The sequence below is a fragment of the Pelecanus crispus genome, chromosome 1 (assembly GCF_030463565.1).
Source record: "Pelecanus crispus isolate bPelCri1 chromosome 1, bPelCri1.pri, whole genome shotgun sequence".
In the NCBI taxonomy this organism is placed as follows: Eukaryota; Metazoa; Chordata; class Aves; order Pelecaniformes; family Pelecanidae; genus Pelecanus; species Pelecanus crispus.
Genome location: NC_134643.1, coordinates 201,314,662 through 201,340,221, shown reverse-complemented (window position 1 = coordinate 201,340,221; position 25,560 = coordinate 201,314,662). Strand labels below are relative to the sequence as shown.

The 25,560-nt window shown below is 41.6% G+C and overlaps 1 protein-coding gene across 3 annotated transcripts in view; it reads right to left on the bottom strand.

Moving 5' to 3' along the window:
* Positions 1 to 25,560, bottom strand: part of STARD13 (StAR related lipid transfer domain containing 13) — a 257,049-nt gene that overhangs the window by 116,572 nt on the left and 114,917 nt on the right. Inside the window, exon 1 of one of the 3 annotated variants that reach the window (XM_075705375.1) lies at positions 2,451 to 2,619. The exons of the other annotated variants lie outside the window; for them this stretch is intronic. Coding sequence (XP_075561490.1) covers positions 2,451 to 2,619 — 169 coding nt within the window. Of the gene's footprint in view, positions 1 to 2,450; positions 2,620 to 25,560 lie in introns of those variants that run through there. 3 annotated transcript variants of the gene reach the window in all.

Genomic DNA, 25,560 nt, shown 5'->3' with positions numbered 1-25,560 from the left:
TTTACTCAATTGGGTGACTGAAAGCAAGTCTTCATTTTCATCTTGCATCTCCTGATTTACTTTTCAATACATTCTTGATGAGCTGCTCTGTGGCACTCCATTAGTAATGAATCCCACTTGCCAATGGGGTAAAACTCACTCATGTCTAAAGGGACAGGCTGATTCCTCCATCCATATTACAGTACTCTTCCAGTACCCTCTGGGACCGGGGCTGGGGCTGGGACTGGGATTGACTGCATTACCCTCACACCGCTTACAGCCTGAATAAGGCAGGCACAGAGGGAGACACGCTCAGCCGGCGAACCCTCCTAAAAGTCTTGTCAGTCACTCTGATGGGTCTAGGGTTTCATCCAGAGTGTAAACTGGAGGTTTCAGATTGAGTTATACTAGCTAGACTTAGCTTTCTTGGTATTACTAACACAGCTATTGTAACAAAATTATTATTCAGTAGTCGGGGCGCTGTGGAAAAAATGTGTACCTTGCATATGATTTTCCACTAGATTTGTATACTCCTACATATGGACGCATACACAGACATCAGTGTCTATTTGCACACATAATTTCATTATTGCTAATGAACTCACACTTAACCAACAGTGGACTCTGTCCCCAGTTTTCCATCGATAAAAGAAGCGAAGGAATCAACAATGCATTCTTAGCAATCCGAAATACACAAATATTTCATATACTGAACTGTAACATATATCACATCATCAAGGCACTATACAAGCATCATTTCCGACAGCTCTGGATGGGAGAGGTTGGAAAGCTGTGGCAGAGCAGCAGAGGTTATTCACCACAGACTGACCATCCATGCAACAAGCTGCAGGCAGAAAAGCTACAGCTCGGAAACTCCTCCCTGTCCCACCACGCAGACTCTGGAAAGCCTTGGCACTGCTGGGTGGCTTTGGAAGCCCTGTCTGTCCTGGTCAGCTGATGGGTTATGGGTTACAAGAGGGAAGATTAAACAGCGCCATGACAGGTAGAGGAGTTGTGTTAATCCATCTCATCCACAGCTGCTGCTTGAAAATTAAGGTGGTACTAGCACTGCACCCAAAACATTTTCAAATAAACCTGGAGAGAAATCAATTACCCTTTCTTTCCATTCAATCCAGGCTGTACACTGGGTACACAGAATGACATAATATCCTTCCTGAAATTAGAGCTGCAGTGAAGACCAGTATCCTTCAAATATGACCAGTTCCTGAGACTGCCTTGCAAAGAACTGCGTTTTCCTAATTGCCACAGAAACTATCTTTTTCATCTTTTTTAAAAGCTGGCCAAAGAATTATGTATTGTTTTCTTTATAAACGCAATAGAAGTTTCATCGCTATATCCCTGTACTTCTGCCAGAATTTGAGAGCCATGGATATAAAGAATCTTTCTGGAAAGCTGCACACAGAAATAGCCACTCCATTTAACTGCTGCTGGTCAGAAGCTCGCACCAATTTCTGTGATATTTGCCAGATATGACAGTAACCAATGTTAACTCTATGCCTGCCCCTAGTCAGCAGAATCAAACATCTTTTTGAAAGCTGTCAAGAAAGTGACGGTTATCTTCGGGACTTTATTTTTTTTTTTTCATGACAAGTACACGACATACTCTTTTTCTGCATGTAGGACCCCATCCACTTTGGAAACTGGTGTTCTTGGAAACAGGACGCTATACAAAACTATGAACAATACAAAACTATGTATTGATTTCCTTTTTAATCTGGAAAAATCCGTACAGTTAGCTTTTCTTTTTTTATCTTTGCAGTAACGATTCTGAAGATGATTTTAAATTCCACACACAGGCCAAAGGATTTGTTCTGAGGCCAATCTGCATTTAGCTTTAGTGCTGTCGATATATATTCAGAAAACCAAAATCAATACATGTGTAATGACTGTCTAGATAACTGCAGAGGCAGCTGCAGAAAGCCAAGTCAGCAATTATTTTTAAGGACATGTGACAAGTTTTCTAATCCTCTGACAGGTACACATGCTTGTTTCCAAAGGATGTTATCCCAGCTGCCTTCTTCCAGCCGCTCTGGACTTCTGCTTTGTTTTTAACTGGATGATCATCTATTCTCTCTCTGTGCTTTACCACAAGCAGATTTTACCAGTAGAAATCGGAGCAGAGGTACTTCTGCCAGTAACTGCTCTGCCAGTCGGAAAAGACGAACTTCAGCACCTAAGCTACTGCACAGTTTATGATTAAAAGATAATTTAGTTAAACAGCTAATCATGCACTAGTGTTTGTCTCTTGGTTCTCTGTGTATGTGTGCATGTATAGAAACAGAAAGGTATGAATGACTATTTCAAACTCTGACTCTAGCCAGAGTAGCTCAGAATAGAGACAGGAAAAAAGCCTGAAATTTGAGGCATTAAAACTTGTTCTCCTACGAAGGAGGGGACCTGCAGACTCTGCGACAATGCCAGGCTAAGGAGAGCTTCTGCCAGTAACTCACCTTGCTGAATTTTCGTCAGTAGCTGGTGTCGGGCGAGAATCCTGCTCATCCTGTAGGGAGGGCGTCTGGCAGTTTGATCGAATCGCAAGTACATCTCCTGGCCCTCAGGTGACACTGAGTTTAGGTAGTAACAGCCGGTGCCCGAAGTCCTGGGCACCTGCTTAAGCATCTCTGCTCCTTTAAAACCACTCCGTCTGTCTCTGCTGTGGCTACTCCAGATTATAATCAGGGTAATGAAAGGAGGGAGGCAACAAGCCCTAGGGAGCTGAAAAGAGCAAGCGCTTTAAAAGAAAAAGGAGTGCCAAAAGCTACAACTCAGGATTCCTGCTGCTCCCACATGATCCGCACGGGCCAATCGCTCCGAGTCCAGCCTGTGGAAGTGGAGCCTGCCGGAGCAGGACAGCCAGCCCGATCCAGCCCCGGCAGCCCCAGCAGCCCCCTGGGCAGCACGGAGGGGCTGCACCGGACCACTTCCCAAAGCAAGGAAGAAAAAGTTGAAGACACTCGGGAATGCCTGTTTCAGAGTACGCAGGGCTGCAGAAAACCTCTTCCTCCTCTGCTCCACGCCACCCGGCTGATGACTCATCTCTGGGAGAAGATGCCCTCACTCATTTTCTAAAAATCATACCCCTGTTTGCCAAGAAAAGGTCCGTTTATGGCTGTCTGAATCCCCAAAACTGCATGGTACAACAAGCACTGGAACAAATGAAGCCCTTGGGATGAAAAAAAATCAACAACACCTAGCAGCAGGCAGGCACTCAGCAGTAAACAACACCCAAAAGTCCCTAATATTAGTGTTACTGAGAACTGGTCACAACCTGGAAGAGGGGAAGGGGATGGAGAGTTTCTCTGTTCTTCAGGTTCCTCACCATAACATCTCTCAGTTTTTTTAACAGAGAGGTATCTGTTTTCATTTAGTCTTATATATCAACCATTGAGTTTGCAAAACATACCATTTCTTTAGTTCATCAAATGGAAGCAGAACATTGCCATTTTTATCAGCAAGCGGGCACCAAATGTGAGTAAAAATATACCGAAAATGCCCTCCTAGTACACCTGTCAAATAATTTTCCATCACATTTTAAAATACCAATATTTTGGTTCAATACACCCCTAGCATGAGCTGATTTCTAAGGGAGCAGAGCTCTTGCCAGGGAGTTTTGTGATCAAGACAGTTTCTGATACGAGCACCGCTGGCCCATGGGAAGCAATTGCACAGCCCTGGAGATCAATTTCACAGGATCACAAAACAGGGAATGATGGCAATGCAGAAGGCTCTTCCACCCACCTGGCTGAACGGTCTCCTGCCAAAAGCCATGTGCAGGTAGGAGGGCAGGGGAAGGCAGAGGGGAGGCAGCAGGGTGGCCAGCCAGCACAGATCCTGCACAGCTCAGGAACCATGCTGCCGCTTCCCAAATCCATGCCCCTTCCCATGAGGCCAGTGTCAAGCCAGGGGATGGGGAGCTGACAGCACTGCTGGAGTGGCTGCAAGCCCCGGGCAAAAGGGGCTCAAGCCCCATGCCAATCCATGGGCGACCTTGACCTCCCCAGACTCCACTTGGACATCTACCTGTGGTGACATTATTGTCTGTGTCCTGTTCTCCGGCCTTCAAGCCAACAAAATGTCATGATGTGCCTTTGTACGATGGAGCTCTCCTCGCACGCCCAGCCTGGATAAGGCTGCCCATCAGGGCAGGGCCATGGGGTGGCATTGCCCGGGAGCTGCCTGCTCACAAAGGACAGGGTCAGGCTAGCTTGAAAGGGTAGCGGTAGCCACCTAAATGTGATGGGGGAAAGGACAGTTGTCTCATTCAAAATTATTCATTAAAATTTTGCTCTGTGCGAACCCCTTAGGGCAGGGTTTTACTGCGATGCAATCTGTTCTCATTACACCTTATGAATTTTATTCCTAACTGACGTGGGACTTTTGCAGTGCCATAAAATGGAGAAATATAATTCTGGGTACTAGAAATTTAAAATGAATGCTCTAGACTGAAAGCCTCCATTACCTGTTATTACCATCCACAGCACATGCAAATCCTGTACTTGCTGGTTTTTGCTCCAGGCATGGCTGAATGGTCTTCTCTGAGACTCCCAGGAGGGACTTCAAACTCAAGAGAAAAGAGGTGGCACCACTACCATCTATACTCCCAAACAGGGCAGCCAGGGAGCAGGAATGACCAGTCTCCTCCCTGCCTTGCTGTGCAAAGCGAAGAGGCGGGATTGCCACACAGGTGCGAGTGGAGAGAGCCTGAGCAGCAAGGAATGGATGGTTTCCATTCCCACCCTAGCTTGCCAAGTCAGCGTGTCAGTCACTCGGCTGCTGTCTTTTGAAGAACAAATATCTCAGAGACTCCCGAGTGTCAATGATGTGCACAGTATTTATCCAAAGAGACATTACCACCGTGCAGGGAAATTCTTATTTGATTAATCTACAGTCCTTTGATCTAATTCTCCTTATAAAATGCTATTGCTAGTGGAAAAAGCAATTATTAACATTTCATAGCACTCTGTTTAAATTTTCATAGGGATTTCTTTTTCTGTTGGAAAATGCATTGACTTTTTCAGCTAATGGGATTTTGTATTCTTCCTTGCAGTATTTCCAAAGACAGGGAAGCAGTTTAATAGAAATGTAATGCTTCAAAATCCAGCCCAAAGAAACAAAAACCAAGGCAAGAGCCTGAGTAAGATATTGACTAGGGAACAAGTCCATTAAGGGCTGAACAAGCCCAGTTATATGCTTGTAACAGTGCGCAAAGCACCAGCCCTGGTGTCCCTGTGGCTGCCCATGCTTCCCATGTCCCTGCTAGAGGGTAAGCGACAGGGCAGAGCTGCCCTCCCAGCTTCCCCAACAGCACATCTCAGCGCTCACGAAGGGCAGAACGAGGAGCCTCCATTGCAGGGCGATGATTTTCCCTTCCTCCCGGACACGAGGGTCCAAACACAACTTCAGAGCCAGAGGGCTGCTTCAGGCTCGGTGCTGCCGAGTGCTGCCTCTGCCGAGGCTGAATTCTTTGGCTCCAGTCCAGCACTTACATATTAGTCAAATAAAACAAGAAACAACAAGAGTTAGCTGGTCTTGCGGTGCTCTTTTGAAAGCTCCTGTGCTTGAAGTTGTGCACACTGGAGGAAAATAGTTGTCTTCATTGCATAGTTCTAAAATGACTGTCTCCTCATTCAGTGACTGCCTTGACACTCCCTGCTTATTTTAAAAAATGCGTCATTCAAATAAGGAAACCCCTTTGGCCGTCAATTTTTCAGACAAAAAGTACTACAGAAGCCTAAGCTGTTACAAAAGAGCGCTAATATTCATATTTCAGTCTCAGTCTACAGACTGTTTCTGGAATAGTTAATAAAGCAACACTGAACTTCATGCTAATGCATCTCATAAAAGCACTTCAAGATGAAAGCTTCCCTGTGCATTTTACAAAGGCTGTGGGGGAGCTCCAGCACACACCTGAAATTGCTGCCTGTCACGACAGCAGCACAGTCCATAAGATGGAAACCCAACCCCACGTTCCCATGTCACGACTGATCCACACAGGAATGGAGATTCCTTCATAAAACCACAGCTAGAATTAGTGATTTTAAACCTGAATCAGAAATGTCCGCACTTATATCTATAGTGTAATACCTACGTGTCACAGCTAGACAGCTAACGTGACAAACAGTGATTCGATGGATACTGAAATTTTCTGGAAGATCAGGAAGTTTCACTTAAAGGTTTATTAATAAATCACAGCACTACTGACACCTGCACAGTGTTTATTAGTATAATTGACAAAGTCAACTCAAGGATGTGTACTCTTCTCTGTATGCATTCATAGCCAGAACTGCAACACTTGATTTTCTGTTCATTGATTTTTATGTCTCTCTTCCACCTTTTCTCCCTGAAACTGCATTTGGTGTGAAAGAGAAAGAGTAAACTATTTGCAGAAAAAACCTGCCCCAGGGCTATCCATATATACCTAAGTATCACAGGCAGTACTTGAGATCTGCTTCCCTTTCACTGAGGGCAGGGTGCTGTAATCAGCTGGAGAGAACAGCGCAGTGTACTCTAGAAATACTAAAATATATCTCACAATGAACTATATGCTTACGACCAGCTTTTCAGAGCAAAACAACAATGTGAATCTCTATGCACCACCTTGGCCTTAGAGTATTACTCACATAGACATGAGGCAATGCTATAAGCAGCAGGGTAGTTGAGGGTAAATTGAGATGAAGAGCATCTTCCCACTTACATTCACACACACACACATATATATGTAACAGGACTGCTTACTCATGTCTTATAATTCACCCCTCCTAAGTAACTGTGAGATAGGTCCATGATGTTGTACGTGGCATGGAGTTCTTCGGGCTTGGATTGAACCTGCAGTTCTCACACAGTAATCAGCCACTACTTCTTCCCACCGTGACCCATTTCCCTTTTATTGTTAGTTGCACTTATCTTGTTATAGCACATCTAAAATTAAATGGCAACTTGATGGCTTCTCTTCATTTGAAAGCACTGGTGCTATAAGAACAACACCACTTCCTAACCACTGGAGGAGCACAGTTGTTATTAACATTAGTGACATGTAGTTAGAAGAAGCCGGAAATTCTTGTTTTCAAGTCACAGAAGAAAAAAAATCAGACTTGTTGATCTCTGGATTGCCTTTTATAATTCTGCAGCTAGACGAATAGTACCATTTGCTGGATTATGGCCAAAACTCCAATGTACTATAAATCCAATATATCCTATATTGGAGTCCTACCCACATATCTTATCCCTATCCTATCCACACATCTTACATTTCTTACCTGTATCTGCCTTTACAGATGCCTGCACAGCAGCTTATGTTCTAACAGCAGGCAATTCCTCCTTTCTCCAATTTAGGAAGAGAAGAAAGTCCTGTGCGGGGAACCCAAAGCTGTGTTTATTATGAGGGTTTCACTTACTTCACGTGTTTTGAATCGTATCTCTGGGACCAGGACTTTTAAAAGCAGAAGTTCATTGCCTGCTGCTTAGGAAAAATGTTTTACGTTTGAATGCAGATGTTTGTTTGAGAGATGAGCTGGGATTACTACAGGCTGCAAACTCATTTATACAGGGCATGAAACAGCAGGGTCTCCAGAGCAGCCAGAAATGCTTCCCTCTGGCTCAGAGGCTCTTTGACTGTCTTCCTGAGGCTGTGCCGGGGCGCCGAGGCTCTGCGGCTTGTCTGGGGCTGCCAGGAATCGGACTGGAGCAAAAGGAAAACTGTTTATATGAGATTTTCACATCTCTGGGAAGCAAGATGGAAGTGGCTAATAGCTGCACAGCATTACAACAGAGGATCATTTCACTGAAAAACGTGATACTGATATGTTCTGGAGGCAAGTCAGCTGCTATGTCAACTGTCTGATAGTGAGTTTTAAAAATTAATACTGCTAAGCAAGGCTTCTTCTTATGCATGAAAGACGGGCTTAGGAGACACTTTTGACAAACTTCAAACCAGGAGAAGAGGCTTCTGACTAGTACATTATACCTTCTTCCTCTGTTTGAGCATCCCCATTCCAGCATCAGAGGATTATCCATTTGCATTTTAAGACCCACATGTTTAGTGGATACTACCGGTATAAAGTGTACCTCCTGATTACAAAAGCATTAGTGGCCTGGCCAAACCACAGAAGGCAGCTCTAATACAAGCAGAGGATTAGAAATTATATGCAGGCTCAGTACAACAGTAGTGCATTCATGGGCACAAAGCATGGCAGAGGGAAAAGGGCAGTAAGTGCCCCACCCAGGCAAACTTACAGAAAGACACATGCAAAAAGCAAAAAAGATGAGGGTCATGGTAAGAAGGCTGAAGTGATTCCTCACATCAGTCCTCCCATAGAGGAGCTCAGGGATGTGAAAACCACAAAATTAAGAGTAACAGATTTTAAGAAGGCTCCTCGAAGGTCCTCTACCATGAGATCGTAAAGAAGCTCAGCTATCAGGGATAAAAAGGGAAAGGCCACTTGTGGCTTAATGGCTGCTTAAAGGCAGGAAACAAAAGTGGTAATAAATATTCCATGTTCACAATGGGGTGAGGTTCCCAGTGGACTCCCACAGATACCAGCGCTGGAACCTGTTTTGTCCACTACCCATGTATGATTTTTTTAAAGAGGTAGTAGTGAGGTGGCAATATGCAGTGACGATACTAAATTAGTCTGGAAGTCAAAACAGAAACTGGTTGGAAACACTGAAGGTTCTTACAATATTCATTGAGAAGGCATTAAAACTGTAGCTTTTGAGTGCTGATAAATGTACCGGAGAAAAAACACCCTAAAGGTACACAGTGCACAGTACAGTGATGGATTTAATAGAGTTATTATCACTGAGGAAACAGATCTTGGACAGGTTTACAAAAATCCAATACAAGTGCCCAGTGGGTACAAAAAAAGCAAAGAGGATTTTAAAACTTTTTAGAAAACTAATTGAGAGCAAGCCAACAAACATCGTTATGCTGTTACAAAGGTCTGCCCACCACTTGGCAGTGCTGGGGTCTTTTCTCACAGTGAATGAAGTTGGGAACAGTAAGTGAAATGATCATGGGGCAGGCTCAAAATGAACGAACATAAATGTTTCTTCGTATTTGCATAGCTGACCCCTGGAAGTCATTGTCAGAGGCTGCTGTGGCTGCCAGAAGTTAGAAGAGTTAAAAAAAAAATTAGGTAAATTCCTGAAAGAAAAATCCAGCAAGGGCCATTAAGCACAAAATTCCAGCTCGTGACTCAGGACCTCCCTGAACCACATGAACGCGGGTAGGATATATAACGTATATAGCATCATTACATGCTTATCCCAGTGTTATATTTTTCCCAAAATAGTTGCCACTGCCCACTGGCCGACGCATGATACTGGGTTGGATGGAGCTGTGGTCTGACCTGGAGTGGCCGGTCTGTATTCTTACGTGAGCTAACCAGCCTGCACCCACCCTGTGGATTATGTAAAAGTGCGATCCTAACAGCATTGCTAATGCATAAATGCATCAAAATAACCGCTCCTGCAGTTTGTGGCTGGAGCCTGCGGAATAGCCAGTATTTCCCTGGTCACAACCTCTCCATGCCCTCTTGGCACATTTGCTGTGTAAGCTGGTGACCTGTTGGCCATAATGACCGGCTCAGAGGATGTGACCTTCCCATCCCTTCTGCTCGCCCAGGGGGCTAGAAGGGACCAGGTGCTCCTGGCCAGTGGGTAAAGTCATTGCAAGGGGTTGGTTGTTTCATCCAGTGCCTGGCTGCTAATTTAGGTGTTATGGTCTCACCCCTGTTCAGTTTTAAACATCACATTTTTTTCTCAGTCAAACCACACCAGCATATGAATATAGACTCTGCTGGCCTTAGCTGAACTCTTCCCAAGCCAAGAATAGCCAGCATCCCGCAGTGTGAAGTCCCTAAAGACAGTGGTTCTCAACAGTAAATTAAAAAAAAAAAAAAAAAAGTTGGATAATAAATAGAGGTCAAAATAGAAGTCAAAAGACAGGAACACATTTCAGGTGGCAGACGTCCTCTGCCAAAGCATTCAGAGAGTATTATGACAGGAATGAGCTAAAAGTAGTTTCCATACCCTTAGTGCAACTCCATCTGCTAAACCTATATCCAAGTTCCAAAAACTAAACCCACAGGAATTGTGTAAATATATTTAAGTAGTGGTGGGCTAACACGCATCCTAATCTTTCAGTCTCACTAACAAAGTGTTTGGATAACACAGTGATAACATAAGAAAGTGTTTAGATAAACTTAGTTTCTTATGTTATCCAAATACATTGTAAATCCCTACACAACCCTACTGCTGGTGTCACTCTGAACCACAGGCAAACATTCCTATCTCAGCTGAAGATTCATGCCTTCGCAGACTTCATGCGAGGGCTTTGCTATTTATTTTCTTTTCAACAGGACTCCAGTACCATGGTGATGAAATAGGCAAGAGAGGTTTTGATCTGGTTTTGAGAGAGGATTTTTTCATCTCTCTGTGCTAGAGAGACAATGCTAAAGTTAGATTTTGTAAAAATTAAAAAAAAAAAACGAACAAGACAGAACAGAATAGCTCTTGGCAACACTATTTCAAACACAACAGCATGGGACTGGTGCATGGGAACATCAAATTCTCCAGGCTCCTTGAAATCAATGAATATTCATTGCATGATTTCAGTCTCTGGTCCAGTGAGGCAGACTGACACAATGGTTAGGGCACAGGACTACCTGGCAGTGATTTGCTGTAAGACTTCAGGGAAGTTGTATAACCTGCGTCTGCACCAATTTCCTGACTCTTAACAGTAATCTTTGCCTTGCTTAACTACTTTGGTACCTATATGTGAAAAAAAAAAAGGAAATATAATTTTGTAGGCAGTTTCATTTTCCTTGCAAGCAACATCAGTCCACTGGAGGCAGGCTAAAGTCTACTGTAACTGCATGAACCAAGGAGAAAATAAATACCCTCCAAAATGGTCCTACACCTGCAGTGGGTTCCTTCAGATGAGACACTTACTGCCTGAACTTGCAGAATGCCCCAGATTTCCCAAGATATTATTAAATGAATATTATCAGATCTTGTAAATACTGCGTAACAAGGATGCTTGTACATGCAGCTCTGCAGAGCAATACGCTCTAACCAGTAAGCTGGGTCTTGACTCTAGGGCTGGACTGCAGCCTAGCATGCAAGGAAGTACTCTGCAGGATGCATATAAAGCATTTTGTTCACTAACACTTAAAATGTCTCCTTTTCAATCCCCAAGCCATCACCATCAAGACAGCTACTAGATACAGCAAAACCATCCTTTGCTGGTTGCTCTTCCTGGAGACCTAGGAAAGCTGGGGTTTTGGCTGATGTGTGGTGGGAGTTTGGGCTACATGGGGTGGCAAGTGTTTCAGTTGTTTTCAGTGTTTCAGAAGCTGCAGTGACCCCTTCTGCCTCTACCTCTCCCATCTCCCTCACAAAGCAAACTGAATTGCACCTTGTGGCACCCAGCATCCCTGGTACAGTGCAGGACCATGTGGCCTGACACGTGGCAGTGCCATGCTGCTGCTGCAAGGGTGAGTGAGGGCACTGAATCCAGCACAAAGCTGAGGTCTGTCCCCGTGGCATCTGGGTATGTGCCTGCCCGTGCCCTGGAGAGCAGGGTGCACATAATGTTTTCTTCCCTTGCCCAGATTACCATCTTGGGCATCCCCGAACCAGAGAAAAGGTCCTGCACAGAAAGTAATATGGATGAGCAGTGAATTTGGTCACTAGCCCAGCTTTAAGGCTGACCCACCATGTCACTGCAAGTGTGACCAACACACTTGCACGCTGAGCTGGCTATGTAATTTTAGCCATACTGGTGCCTAAATGGCAACCTCACAAATAAAGAAGCCAGGGGAAATATGGGACATGCATGTATCACTTATCCCTCACCTAAAGCTACAATTTAGCGTTATCCACATCAATTGTTCTGTACAGTACACTAATTGCCCTGTATGTCTGAAAAGAATGCATGATGCCCACAGCTTTAAATCCCAAATTATTATTTTTTCATATCAGAAAATTTAGGAGTATCAAACAATTATAATTTTATTTAAACAAAACAAAACAATAATCCCTGGCAGATCTTCCACAATAAACCAGCAGTGGAACAGTTTACAATATGAATAGATATTCATGAATTGGACAAGTCCCTGACCAGGATTTTCTATCTCCCAGCAATCAACTGCTGTGTGCACAACTTAAGCTTTCCATTTGTAGACTCTATATTTCCTTCTTGCACTTTTCTTTTTTTTTAACTCACAGTTTGCACTGCACTATATAGACACTGTAAAGTTGACGTATCTAACTGGATAAAGTAATTTTGGCCAAGAAGCTGCAGGTGTTTTCTTTTTACAGAGTGGAAGCCTGCCAAATAGCAGGAGCCATGCAGAGGAAAAGGCTTCCCATAGCTCCCTTGCCAACCACCACGCTGCTTCTCCTGAGAAAGGGCAGGCAGCCTACTCTCTCCTGCCCCACAGCCTGCCTTTGGAAAATGCTTCCAGTGAGCAGGAAGGACCAGAGAGAGCCTAAAACCTGCAGAAATCCAGGCAGGGTAAATTATTCTCCAGCAGATGTTCCCTCCTTTCCCTTCTGCCCCATCAGCTGTCCTGCCTTGGATCACATTCTCTTTCTCCACCTCTCCCCTCTCTAGCTCTGTACACCTACACACTACCTTGCACATCCTCCTCCCTGCTCCAGCAACCACTTACCAAGACTTCTTCTCCTCTGTTGATTCCCCCTCTGTTCAAAATAGGCAGACCAAGAGAGTTGGTTGATAAGGTCCATACCAGCCGTGAATTTCTTTTTTACTCTCTTGAGTCCAGTGTGATGAAAATATTGCTGTCTATCCTCTGTTTATCCTGGCACTCTATCAAGTCCCTCTATCAGGCTTCCTCCGTGTCCCACTTTCTGAATATACAGCTCTCTTTCAAATCAACCCCACGGTGTTCCTCATTTGTTGTTGTCTACTTAAGGTGTTGCTCCATGTTTATGGAATGTAGTTTTACTGGAAAAATTCCTTGGCCAAAACCTTCAAAAGGAACTACTACTCATCTTCTGTTGATTTTCCATGACACTTGCAAAGCTCTGACTTTCTGGGAGCGTTGGTTTCCTCAGTCTGAACATAAGACCTCTTTGAAGTATCTCAAGTCGGGCAACTAAAAATTGCAGAACAGAAATTGCACCTGACCTTTGAAAAAGGTTGGTCCTGTTTATGTTTGTTGATTTTTTTTCTCCTCTCTTTCAGTTAGGTTTTGACAGGTAAGTGCTGTTCTCAGCTGTAAAGACATGAAAATAAGGCAAAACTGGGTCCTCAAAAAAAGAGTTTCCAGACCATGCTGCTGTGGAGGTCTTTTACTCGAAACCAGAATTTGCTAATTACCCTGTAAATATTCAGGATTTGCACTTATGTGGCTGAGATCAGAATTGGCTTTGAAGTACTTTGTATGTAATCTGTACTTGGATTGCAAAAGAACGAACCAGAGATTCATGTATTTCAGTCTTTATTCAGTCCTCCTGTTATGTCCTAAGGAACTTATGACTCACTGGTTCCTAATATGTTACCAAACATAATAGGTTGGATGCTAAATTAAAACCAAATGGAGTTCTGAACGTTTTGCTTTCAAACCACTAGTAAGTCTGCATTGCTTTAAAAATAAACTTTGTTCCCACTTTGCTCAGACTAGTGAAAGTTGATGTGACAGGGAGGCAACTCTGGCTGTGACACCTATGAATGATCTAAAAACAACTTTTAACAATAGCAGTTGTGATGTGAGGGATTACACATCTCCAGAAGATTACAAATGGGAAACAGACTCTGTGTCTCACCAGCTTAGGTGTAGCTCAGCTAGGAAGTGCACAGTCACATCATAAACCTCCCTCTTACTTTGTTCCTAATTGGCAGCCTTGTTAACAACATCAGCAAAGAACTATTTACTGAAACCTGGAAGCTAAGAGGTCATACCATAAACTTGCCATGTCCTTACACTCTTTCCTAAGTATCCACTAGCAGCTGTTGTGAAAAATAGGAGGCTGACAGACTTTTGCTCTGACCGAGGACACTGTACCAAGTACAATAAATATTCACACATTGGATAACTAACTAGTAGTTTGAAAAGTGAACCTTAAAACACACTTTAAAGCATGCAGTATGAAATCTGCATGGGTGCTTCCATTGCTGCTTAGCTAAATGAGTCAGGGATCAAAAAAAAAAAAAATCACGCAGCTTTTATTATGATAAATTTGGTATGTCTTCTAAACATGTGTAATTCACAATTTGTCTCCCCAGAATAATCTGGAAATGGAGAAGTACGTTTATGCGAGGTTCAGGTGCACTGGCTGGTTACTGTCAGAACATGTAACTTAAGTGCATGTTCAAGTGCCACTGAAGTCACAGGCGCCTTGTCAACTCGATCTCCTGCTTTGCTTACTTGAGCAGGTACTTTAAAACAAAGCCAGAGATGCTATAAGCAGCAATCTCTAAAATTAAACTTCTGCAATGCTAGTGGCTCACTGATTTCCATATCAAATGCACCCAGGTGGCAGCTGAAGAGATGGCTTTTTCCCCGCCTGTCACTGATGCAGGCAGGTCTTTGGTGTTGTCACTTGGCTAGGATTATGGAGAGAAATAAGCACCACTGGAGGGCAATTCATCCCCCTTGTCTCACAGACCTATTTCAGGATGACAGGACTTGCTTTCAGAGGTACCTATTTCTGTCTTGACTGCAAAGGACCTTGTGTGACTAGCTCAATCCTTTTAGAAGGCATCCCCACTAGACTCACTGCTTTCAAGTCAGGGCAAATGCTTTTCACCCTGTATGTTATTTATAACATGAATCAAGACTGTGGATAGGGCATAACATAATGCCTGTGCTCTGAGGACTAAAGGAAACCTAAGTGGGAAAGGAAGGAAGATTTCTTTTCTCAAGTATTTCTGTCAGTTGGTACAGGTTAGCTGACCTGGCTGCTACATTCCCATTGGGGGATCCAGCATTGATGTGGAGATCAAGTTGAAACTGGGGCTGACAGGTACATCGGTCACTGTGCCGCGTACCTCAGGAACGCCAGGGAAATGCTGACAACGGATTGTATTCACACCTTCACTGGCAAGCCAAGCCTTAGGATGCTGTCCTTGGGTTAGGTGTCTTTGTCTCTACCATTTCACCAGCAGGGTCTGCATAGAGAAAGACTGAAAACTGCTATGTGCTAAGGAACCCAGGGAAGAAATACATGTTAACTTTACAAGAACTACTGTATTCCACAACTTCCTACTGATTACTTCCTACTTATGTTATTGCTGACTGGTTTGCACTCTGAAATTGTGCAGATATTTATGTTTTACTCAGGCATCTACTGGCAAAACTAATTAAGAGATGCAACTTCCGGTGCAAAACAATGCCCTCTATTAAAGAAATAAGTCATTAAATAAGAGCATCCATAAATAGAAAGGGTTGTAAAAACAAATAGGGGAAGGCATCTGGTTTGCAACATCTTTGCACAATTTGCAGTAGCTAAATCTGGACCCAATTAATGACCTGTTTATTTTCCAAAATTTCAATAAAATGCATTGGCAAAAACTTAATCTGTCTCTGGAGAACGTCTTATTTCCTTCCATATGTTGCCCGATCTGTCACAGCAATAAACTTCTTCCCAGTTTCAAGATCCCTAATGATTGCAACAACTTATCCTTTCCATAAAAGAAGAGATAATGGTTCCAGCCCCCTAAAAGTCATGATCCTCCCTTAAGAGAAAGCAACACGAAGGAGTGAAAAAGCAAGCACTCTGCACCATAGCCTCTGCTGTGACCTAGAATCCAGAGATTTAAAAAACAGCTCTGTGAAGTCTGGTGTTCCTACCTACAATTCATCCCAGCTGTTTTATAATCCCTCTGAATTTGGTCGTTTCTTTAAAATGCTGCCATGCCATGATTAATATATATGCATTGGCTTTGTAACACTTGTCCTGTTGTCCTTGTTGTTTAGGGTGCCTTCAAAGGAAACAGCTTAGGCTGTTTGGTATGTGTATGGTTTTGAATAAAACAAAGCAGATGTTTCAGAGTCAATTTTATTTGGTGGTGTCTTGTCTAACCTAGCCTCCGAAATTTATTTGATCTCTATTTGAATCAGATTAGGTATAGTATCCTCTTTTTTATTATACATCAGAAATAAGGATGTTGTGGTACCTTCCCATTTCTGATGAACTCATGCATCCTACCACACTGATTTAATAGATAATATTTTTAAAAATAATATGTTATTGGTTTACAGGTTAAACATAACAAAACAGATGAGTCCACATGACTTGAACACTTAACCATTTAAATTTATGAAGTATTAAAGTGCTCTGCTGAATTAAGGCCATAATCAAATTATCAGCTTTGTTCTCAAATAAAAACACTTGGAGCTGTTAGGGAGAGAGAGAGAGAGCAACTGTAATTACCAAAATACTCATTTGCCAAGCTAATGTAAAACTATATGCTTCTGACTGTCTAGGAACTAATGCTTCTTCGTTTTCAGGAGTGATGGAGTGAGTCAAGACAGGATGATAAAAGCCATGCTTACATCAGAATCCAGAGTGTTTCTGCTGATTTTGGAGAAGTTGCTCTTTATTTTCCTTAATGTAACTGGCAGGAAAAAAAAAAAAAGGTCCAAATCTTTAACTAATAAGGAAGCTCTAAGAGTTCTTCCCAGGAAAGAAACTGGGCAAAACCCCAAACACCTCACCATGTGGCAGAAACTCAGGTAGAGGTTCAGTGTATGTGTGTTTGGTTATGCATGTTAATGGCAATTACTGACATTTTGAAAGCTGACTGTGTCTTTTTGGCTATATAATTTCCCAATTTGTTCAAAGGTAGCTGATGGGCTCAGTGCTGTCATGGGGCTTTGAAAATCTCAACTGAGAAAAGTAATAGAAGATATGGTAAAGGTGGATGAAGTAATAAATAATACAGAAAAGAGGAATCAGTTGTCATTTTTACCTTCCTATGATACCAGAAATACAGTGACGTTCAGTAACATTCTAAAGCTACAAACTAAATTTTAAAAATTGAGGAGAAATAATGTGTGCCATGCATTGGTTTTACTTGCAAGTACATGATCTGAGTCACTAGTTACACTATTACACAGCAGTCGTCCTCCCACCAGTTTTCTCTGTCAACCAGCTCCTCTAGTGCCTGCCCATACTGTATTGTTTTCTTCTATTTCTGCTACTTTATTTAGAGAGCTATTTTGAAGATGTGTATTTACCTTCTCTCAGACAGTGACTTCCACAAATGGAAAATATTTTTGTTTCCTGAAAAAAGCAGTGCCAGCCTTTGCTGAAAATCCTCACTTCACTACATCTATAAAGACACCCTACCCTCTATGACTTTATAATTCAAAACACTTATTGCATCAAGGCATAACTATTCTCCATTGAAAGCACTCCTTCCTAAATTTCAAGTGAATATCATATACATACTCAACCCAAAATACTTTAAATTCACTCATCATTCATTTGCTTTGTGCCTTGAGACAGACAGAGAGTTCCATATTTGTTTCTGAAGTAGCATTTGCAAGTTGGGATTGCTGCAAAACATTTGCTAAAAAAGAGCGTGAATAGTTCACGGACTTGTCAGAATCCATCTGTTTGAGTCTATTAATGGGTGCATTCCCAGCTGTGGTCTTTCCAACGTCATAAATAAAGTTTCTTTCTTACTACAAATCCAATGGCTGAAATCTCCCTGTAAAATTGATTTATTTAGATAAAATCTGTCCTTACGTTAAAGAGACCTCTTAAAATGAGCAAAACCATGAGATGCCAATCGCATGTTCTTTTAGCAGTCAACTGACACATAAACGTCTCACAGTCTCAAATAATTTACTACAGCATTATTCTGGATAAGCTATGAAACAGCATGTCATTCAGATCAGGATGAGTGGGGCTGGGATGCAGAAAAAGAGGCACATTTACCAGAGGAATGAGAGGCACATTGAAAATAACCTCAAAGTTGGGACAAATGACCAGATCCTCACTCCTCCATGCAGTGAATCCAAAATAAACTTACACATGTATGCGATGCACTTAGGAAGTCCAAGCTATGAAGCAATGCAGGAGGTTCCTAAATCTGTAGGAACCTTTTTTTCCAATGCTAAGTGTACCTCTTCAGTATTTTGACTGAGAGAAGTATCATCTCTAACATTATTTTTTACTTAACTCTCTTGACATTTCCTCAAGTGATACCCTTCCTGGAGCTGGCAGTTACCCTGAGTTTCATCCTAAATTGCAGTGATGGAAGTCCAAATACAAAGATATTTCAAGCAACAATTAGCTCAGATTCAAACATATCTACATATGATATAAGGTGTATTTGTACTATGCTTCTGTGCTAGAAGGTAATTTCTCTTTAAATTCTTTCTGTAACAAAACCAATACTTCAATTTGTTGGGTTTTTTTAAAGTGCTGCTCTATTAAATGACCTGTGAAGGTTCAGTGTCTTCTGCCTCATCATGGCCTGGGATACGAATCCCTCCTCCCCAGAAAACATGCTGCTTATCCTCCTGGTGCACCACTGCCATTCATTTCGCTCTAGCAACAGAAGAAACCAATTATCCCCGCATTATTTTAGATTTGTGACAAGTAAAATTTGCAAAGTATTGACAGAATTAAGAAAGCTATTTTGGAGTTAGTGAATTTATCTTGCTGCTAAAGAAATACTGGCAGATTAAACAATTTTTAGCTAAGCATAAATTTTAAATGGTAGTGGTTTTGAAATAGATTAGGAATCAAATTGTTACCTCTTAAGAAACACAATGATTATAAGTTTCAGTGCCTCCTCTTCCACTGTACTACAGCACATTGCTGGATCTGTAAAAATGATCTCTGGACACAAAACCTTTCCTATGTACTTACTGCTCAACAGCAAAAGGGAAAAAAAATCAGTACCCTCAATGAAATTATCTGTTGAAATACAGTTCACTCTGATGAATATATACAGCAGAATATGTTTTAGTTTTGATTGGCATGCTCGCTGAAAGCATCTCATGTTTTTTAACTCTCATGAATTTTGGTCTACTTCTACATTGCTAAATGTAGTAATTACTGGAAGTAATCTCAGGACGCTATGCCAAGGGACAGAGAGTTGGTCTGTACGCACTGCTCCAGACTAGCACCCTGCAGGTAAGAAAGGCTGTATCTGCACTGTATGGTTTTGGACCTCACGTGATTACTTTGGGATCCAAACACATAGTTTTTGGCATGTCTTCTTGCTTTAAGTGACCCAGATAATGTAAAGCTGTGTCACAGTCCCTCAGTCTGAGGGTTTTATGGCATTAAACTGGGGGCATGTGTTGCAGACCTCTGCATGTAGCATCGGGGCATGTGGAGGTGATTTAGTTTAGTGAGCTGAGTGCAACTTGCATAAACACTACTGTAATTAAATGTGATTAAGTCCTACTGCAAAAGCACAGAAAATAAAACTTCAGGGTGGCACGCTATCCTTGAGGGACTTAATATGCCTTGAATATTGCACTATCTTAGTAAAACCAGTTATTGTGTCTAGTATTGTGATGCGTGGTGTGTACACATACTGATTGATATTACTGTATGTAAATTACTGCCCTCTACTGGAATGACAGGCAGAGTATTTCACATGAAATTACTTATTACCTAATTTAATTAAATTGATTTTTGGAGTTTTGGGTTTTTCGGAACCAAGTGCCATGAATTGCAGATGTTCCTGATCCCTTCTTGTACCATAGTTACTTGCTGCACTCTTATCTGTATACATGCCATCTTTGCTTATTTGCAATATAAGCTGCACCAGGACAGTCTGATTGTCAAAATATTTTGATTTTTGAACTGTAAACAGGACATGCAAAGGAGCTACAGAAGTGCAGTCTTCTTGTGGAATCTCTAATGTCAGTCAAGGAGCCTGTTACAATGTCATGCTTTTAAGCCTCTAATAAACAAAAGAAACCATGACAAATTCTTCATTAATTGAAAAGAATATTCCCAAAACTAATAATTTTCAAGAATCATAAGACAGGCAACTTCTTTAAAATCATGAGGCTGGCTTAAAACTATGACATTTTACAAAATGCATTTTTTTGTTGTTGTTTTCTGTCTTTTCAAATTCTGAAGTTCATATTTTCAAGCTTTTCTTTTCAAATTTGATATTAAAATATGCTTCAGTTGAAGTGAAAGCTGGGTTTCTCAATGCGCTGTGACTCAACGGGATGATTTTTAAAGGAATTATGATATATAGCAGCACAGGAATTGGCCATGCTATGACAGAAAACCAAAAGAAATTAGGAAGAGCAAGACAGAACATCTGTCTCACAGGAAATGCAAGAAATACAAAATGCAAGAAATACAAAATACAAGATGACAAATGTACCTCAAACCACTGCTGTGAAACAAAGCCATTGCCTGGCAAGTATTGCACAAATCAAATTGTTAAGTCATCTAAGTTCTCAGAATCCTTAAAAACATTACAGCATGGGACATTCCTGAAGAGGTTTTTTCATTCAAACAGAAAGCAATAACACAAAATTCACAACTGAGACTTCACTGATTCCTGAAACTAAACACCACATCCTACTGTAGCTGGGAAAGCAGAAGAGTCAAGTCCAGTCTCCAGGGCCTTACTGAGTCCAGAAATTTCCCATGTCTAGGAATTCCTAATTTGCTGGCCAGCCACCAACAAGGCTGTATTGATGGGAATTATTATGGTGTTCACTTAGCAGCTAAAAGTTTATTGTGGATATAAATGTTCTATATAAATGTTCTGGCATAGTTATTATTATAAAGTCGCTTGCGTGGGGATATGAAAAGTGGTCTGTAGGATTACAGTCATACAAATAAATACAAAACACCTAATAGGAAATAACTGAGAAGATACATAATTTAATATGCCATGACTGGTATTAAGAAGCAATCTTGGGATGGAAAAATGTCATTACAGCTTAACGTCAGACAAATAAGTATTTATATGTCTATATGAGCTCCTATATATCACAGAAAAATATGAGTACCAATAAACATACCTATCTAGCGTACAGGAACTTAAACAATATTGTATTAAATATACTGCTTCTGGAAAAATAGTACTATGATTTGTATCCAATATTACAGTCTGCAAACATCAGCAATAATTACAATGGTTACAGGAATCCTCCATAAAGGCATGGTGTAGCATACTGACAAGGTATCAGCCGTCTTCTAGCCACATAGGAAACATCTACAGGTGGAATGAACTGTGCGGAGAAATAAGGAGACATATTTGTCTACTGAGAACTGAAAAGAACCTTGTGGATGCTCAAGGAACCACACAAAGTCAGTAGCAAAAAAAAAAAAAATTAGAAGAAATCTGTATTATAAAAAGACATTATAACTTTCTAGGAAAAAAAAAAAAGGTATTTTCTAAAAATTAACGTCATTGAAATCAGTGAACAGCCAAGCTCCAGAAAGAAGGAGACCTATCAAGAATCTTTTCTAAATAACTATCAAATAAAAACTGACTGATTCAAATTATATCCAGTCCTATTACCAGCACTGATTCCCCATTTTATCAGCAGAGTTTTGTATGTGATAATGTTAGGAAATTAAGTAATCAAAACTGAATTTCTCTTAGGAAAACAATCTCTGATATAGCACGCTCTGATGGAAGCAGGACTTGTTCAAATACAGAATTTATATATTAAACGTAAAACCAGAAAATGAATGTTGTTGTTGCCCCAGGAACCTCTGCTGCTCCTCCACAGTCACTCCAAACCTTACAGGGCAAACAGCAGCGGAGCCACGGGAGTGGGTATGAGAAAATTACATCTTTCTCTGGACTTTGAGACAGTGGGGAGTCCTCCATCACCCCCCTCCGCAGTCTCATGCTGATACAGAAATACTTGGCAGGTCAAGCATATTGGTATTTTTGTAATTGTATTTCTGGAATTAACTTCTTGTTGCTGAGGGTCATGAGAACCCGGCAGCAGCAGAACTAACAATGGTGGTATTTTGCCACCATCGCCCCCTTTTCAGATTCAAACCACTGGGCTTCAGGGAGTGTCTAGGGAAGGAGATGGAAATTACAGAATACTGACATAACATGCATGCAAAGAGCAGCATCTATCTATTTTAAAGAAAGTCACCTAAAAAAAGTCCTAACATTAATGCAGAGTATGTAGTGTGTTTAATATAAGTTATGAGATCAATGACTACTTTTTGGCTATTACATTTTCTTTAGGATTGATACAAGAGCAGAAAATTTCCTGGCATGCCTGACCATCACTCACAAGTCTCTTTCTTTCTTCCCTCAAGCACTCCATCCTGAATAAAGAACATCTTTCATAACTTTTCTCCTTGACAAAGGACAGTCTTTTCCCATTGATGGGGTCGGTTTAGGGGGGAATTTACACATATGCATCTTATCAGCATACATGAGAATCAGCATCTTGTACTCTCCAGTGCACTGGTGGGGACACAGACTGCAACATCTCTGCTTTCTGAAAACATATGTGCATGATTTTAAAGCAGAACATAAAAGTATGCCTACCAAACAGGCCACAACAAATACTAGATTTTTTCACATGCACATCTCCTGCACTCCCTAATGAAAACTGACCTGGCAAAATTATTTTATAAAAAAATCCACTGTTTTCTTGAATGGCTTTAATTTGATTAACCTGCCACATCTGCACCATTCACAAAGCTCTTAATTAAGAAGACATTTCAGTAATAGAATAACATCAAGATGCAGCAGGATTAAGGTTGGGCCCATATTGAGACTCCTGCTTTTGCTCAGGGGTAGGACCTGGGAGCCTGGTACACGTATTTCCTTCGGGGTCTCCTAACACTGACCTCAGGATACATCACACCAGAGATAATGAGCTCTGCTTCACAAGGTACAAACTTGGAAAAGCAATTTCTCAAAAATGTTTCATTTTAACTGAGAAATAAAAACTATGAGGCACCTATAGATTTGATGCTTTTTTAATTAGGCTCCAGAAATATGGCTGCTCTTGCCTCCATGCAGGCGCGACAGAAAACTGTGCTAAAATTCATATAGTTCTGGTTGTGACCACTAGTTTTTTAAGACCCACTTTTTTCTTCCATATTCCCCAGGATCAACAGATCAGCTGGTGCCAGGGAGCACCATGTCACCAGAGGTGCAATTACAAACTTAGGCTTGATCATTTGCACCCAATAAAACCACAACAAACCACGAACCAACCACAAGTGACTCTTGAGAGGAGAAGGGGCATTGCCTTGATGTCGGTGCCAAATACTGAATGTTGCAATTACTTTCTGCTGAACAAATTATTCTCCATTTTCTACCCTACTTCAGCTAATGTTCAGTTTCATCTCTGACCTAAATGCATTTCAGACATATTTGAAGAGATACTTGTAGCTGCAAATCAGTGTGTAAGGCCTTTCTGAACAGTAAGGGATACCCAAGAGTAGGTTTTCTAAACCTTTCCATTTAAAGATCTTCAATTTTGGCTTCCTTAGACTAAAATTTTCTTTTAACATAGGCCTGCCTCATGGTCCTGTTCAAATTTTTGGTGTTGCAGGTCATCCATTTCTAAGATAAAATTAGTCCATGGTATGTTTTCCCACTGTACATCTTCCTGGTGCTTGATTGAGAAACTAGTGCTTCATCCTTTGAAACAAACACTCGTAACCTCACAGAGAAGGTTCAAGAGTCACTCTAGCATTGGTCTCTGAAAAATCTGTCCAAACTTGGCCAAGTTATAAAACTTTGAAATGTCAGTCTGAGCAAACTGCTGGAGACTGGGTGGAAAACTTGCCCCCAGATCGAGCACAGCCAAGCCCAGAACAGGGTGGGAGCATCCAACATCCAAAATCACCCCAGGCAGTTGCTCCTGGGGAGCTCTGCAGCTAAGTAGGAGCTGGGACAGTGCTCAGGGGTATCCTGTTCTGTACTGCTGTCAGCATTCAGGCAGTAGAGAGGACGTCAATGAAGAGGTAAGAGGAATTGTACCTGAAGAGCTAGAGGAAATCAAATGGGGATATAATCTCTTCAAGAACACAGAACATATGAAGTATTGTGGGACACGAAGCTCAGGTGAGAAGAGATTTGGCAAAAAGGCTGAGGGTGTATGTACGCTGCAGACACAGCAGTGGCAGCCTTACAGAGCAGAAATCCTGACAGCAATCTGTGGATTGCTAAACCACAGTTAAAAGCTAAAGCTAGGAAATTAGAGACAAAACTTTCTATTATTAGAAGAATGTTAGGGTCACAAAGTCAAGTGTGCAAACTTCAGGAAGTCTCAGAATTGAAGTCACCTGTTTAATCCTAACTCAGCCCTCCTGCCATTAGGCGCTAGGACAAAGTCTGAACCACATCCACACATGCACTTCCCTAGGATCCTGTCTGATGAGGAACAATGATCTAGTCGCATATCGGAGTCACGTACCCAACTAAGCCAGCTGTAGCCACCTGCTACATCTCTTGCAGATGCTGGAAGGCATGCAGGAAAGGGTGGGAGACAGCACACAGGAAAAAAACGTGTTTCTGAGACTATGCCAAATAAATGGTGCCCCTGCACTTCTATCCCTCTCTGGTTTTCAGCAAGTTACTTGAAACGAAATCTGACCAGACCACCAGGAATTGCAAGTTACTCATTCCCTGGGTGCAGTACAATGACATCCTGGAGGCTGATTTGCACGCGTGGTGCACAATAGGAGCCACCAAGAGCCATAATTTGAATATTAAAGTAGAAAATTGAAGGTCTAACACTCAGAGTTATTGATAGTCCTAAGTTCAATCTCACTGTGCATCTGGTTGCTACCTGTAAAATGGGAACAATACAACCTTACAGCTTCTAGGAATACTATTAAAACATTAATGGTACAAAGTACATAAGACTTGGTACTCCTAAGCACCATGCTCATGACACACTTGAGGGAATTTGTAGTTCTGTGCTCAGTCCAGGATTTCAGAAGGCTGCAGTACAGCAGGCTCTAGGTTAACAGAGTCAGCAATGGGGATCATTACTTTGTGCACTGAATGAGGCACAAAAGCTCTGTGCAAAGAAGGGGAATGTCATTAAAAGACAATCCTACGCTGCGAGGAAGCTGCACAACAAGGCAGCAACAGGCATCCTTACCTCTGGTGTTTCCTGACTTGAAGTACTGAGCTTCAAAGCTTAAATATATTCTTTGTGGGGTTTTTTTTAGTATAGAGTAACTGAAAGAATGCCAGCTAGAGGGTGGCACTTTTCACTACATACAACATATATACATAGACGGTGTAACAACTACAACTTGTTGTGTTTTACTCTAACAGGTGATCATGATTTGAGTGGGATCTCAGAATCACCTTAGGGTCAACATTTTTAAAGAGTCTGTTAAATACATAAGTCAAATTCCTAAAGCAATGGCTTTCAATAATGCATTGCACAGCGGCTCAGAATTACATTAAACCAATAGCATTTTATATAACTTTCCAGACAAATAGATCCCCACTCCAACAAGAGAGTTAAAATTTCCCAATCAATTCATGAATCCCAACTTAAACAATAAAGACAGTGGGAAAACAAACAGTTTTCCCACAAACTACCGAACAAACTACCTCTGCAAAAATTATGAAAAGCACAGAAA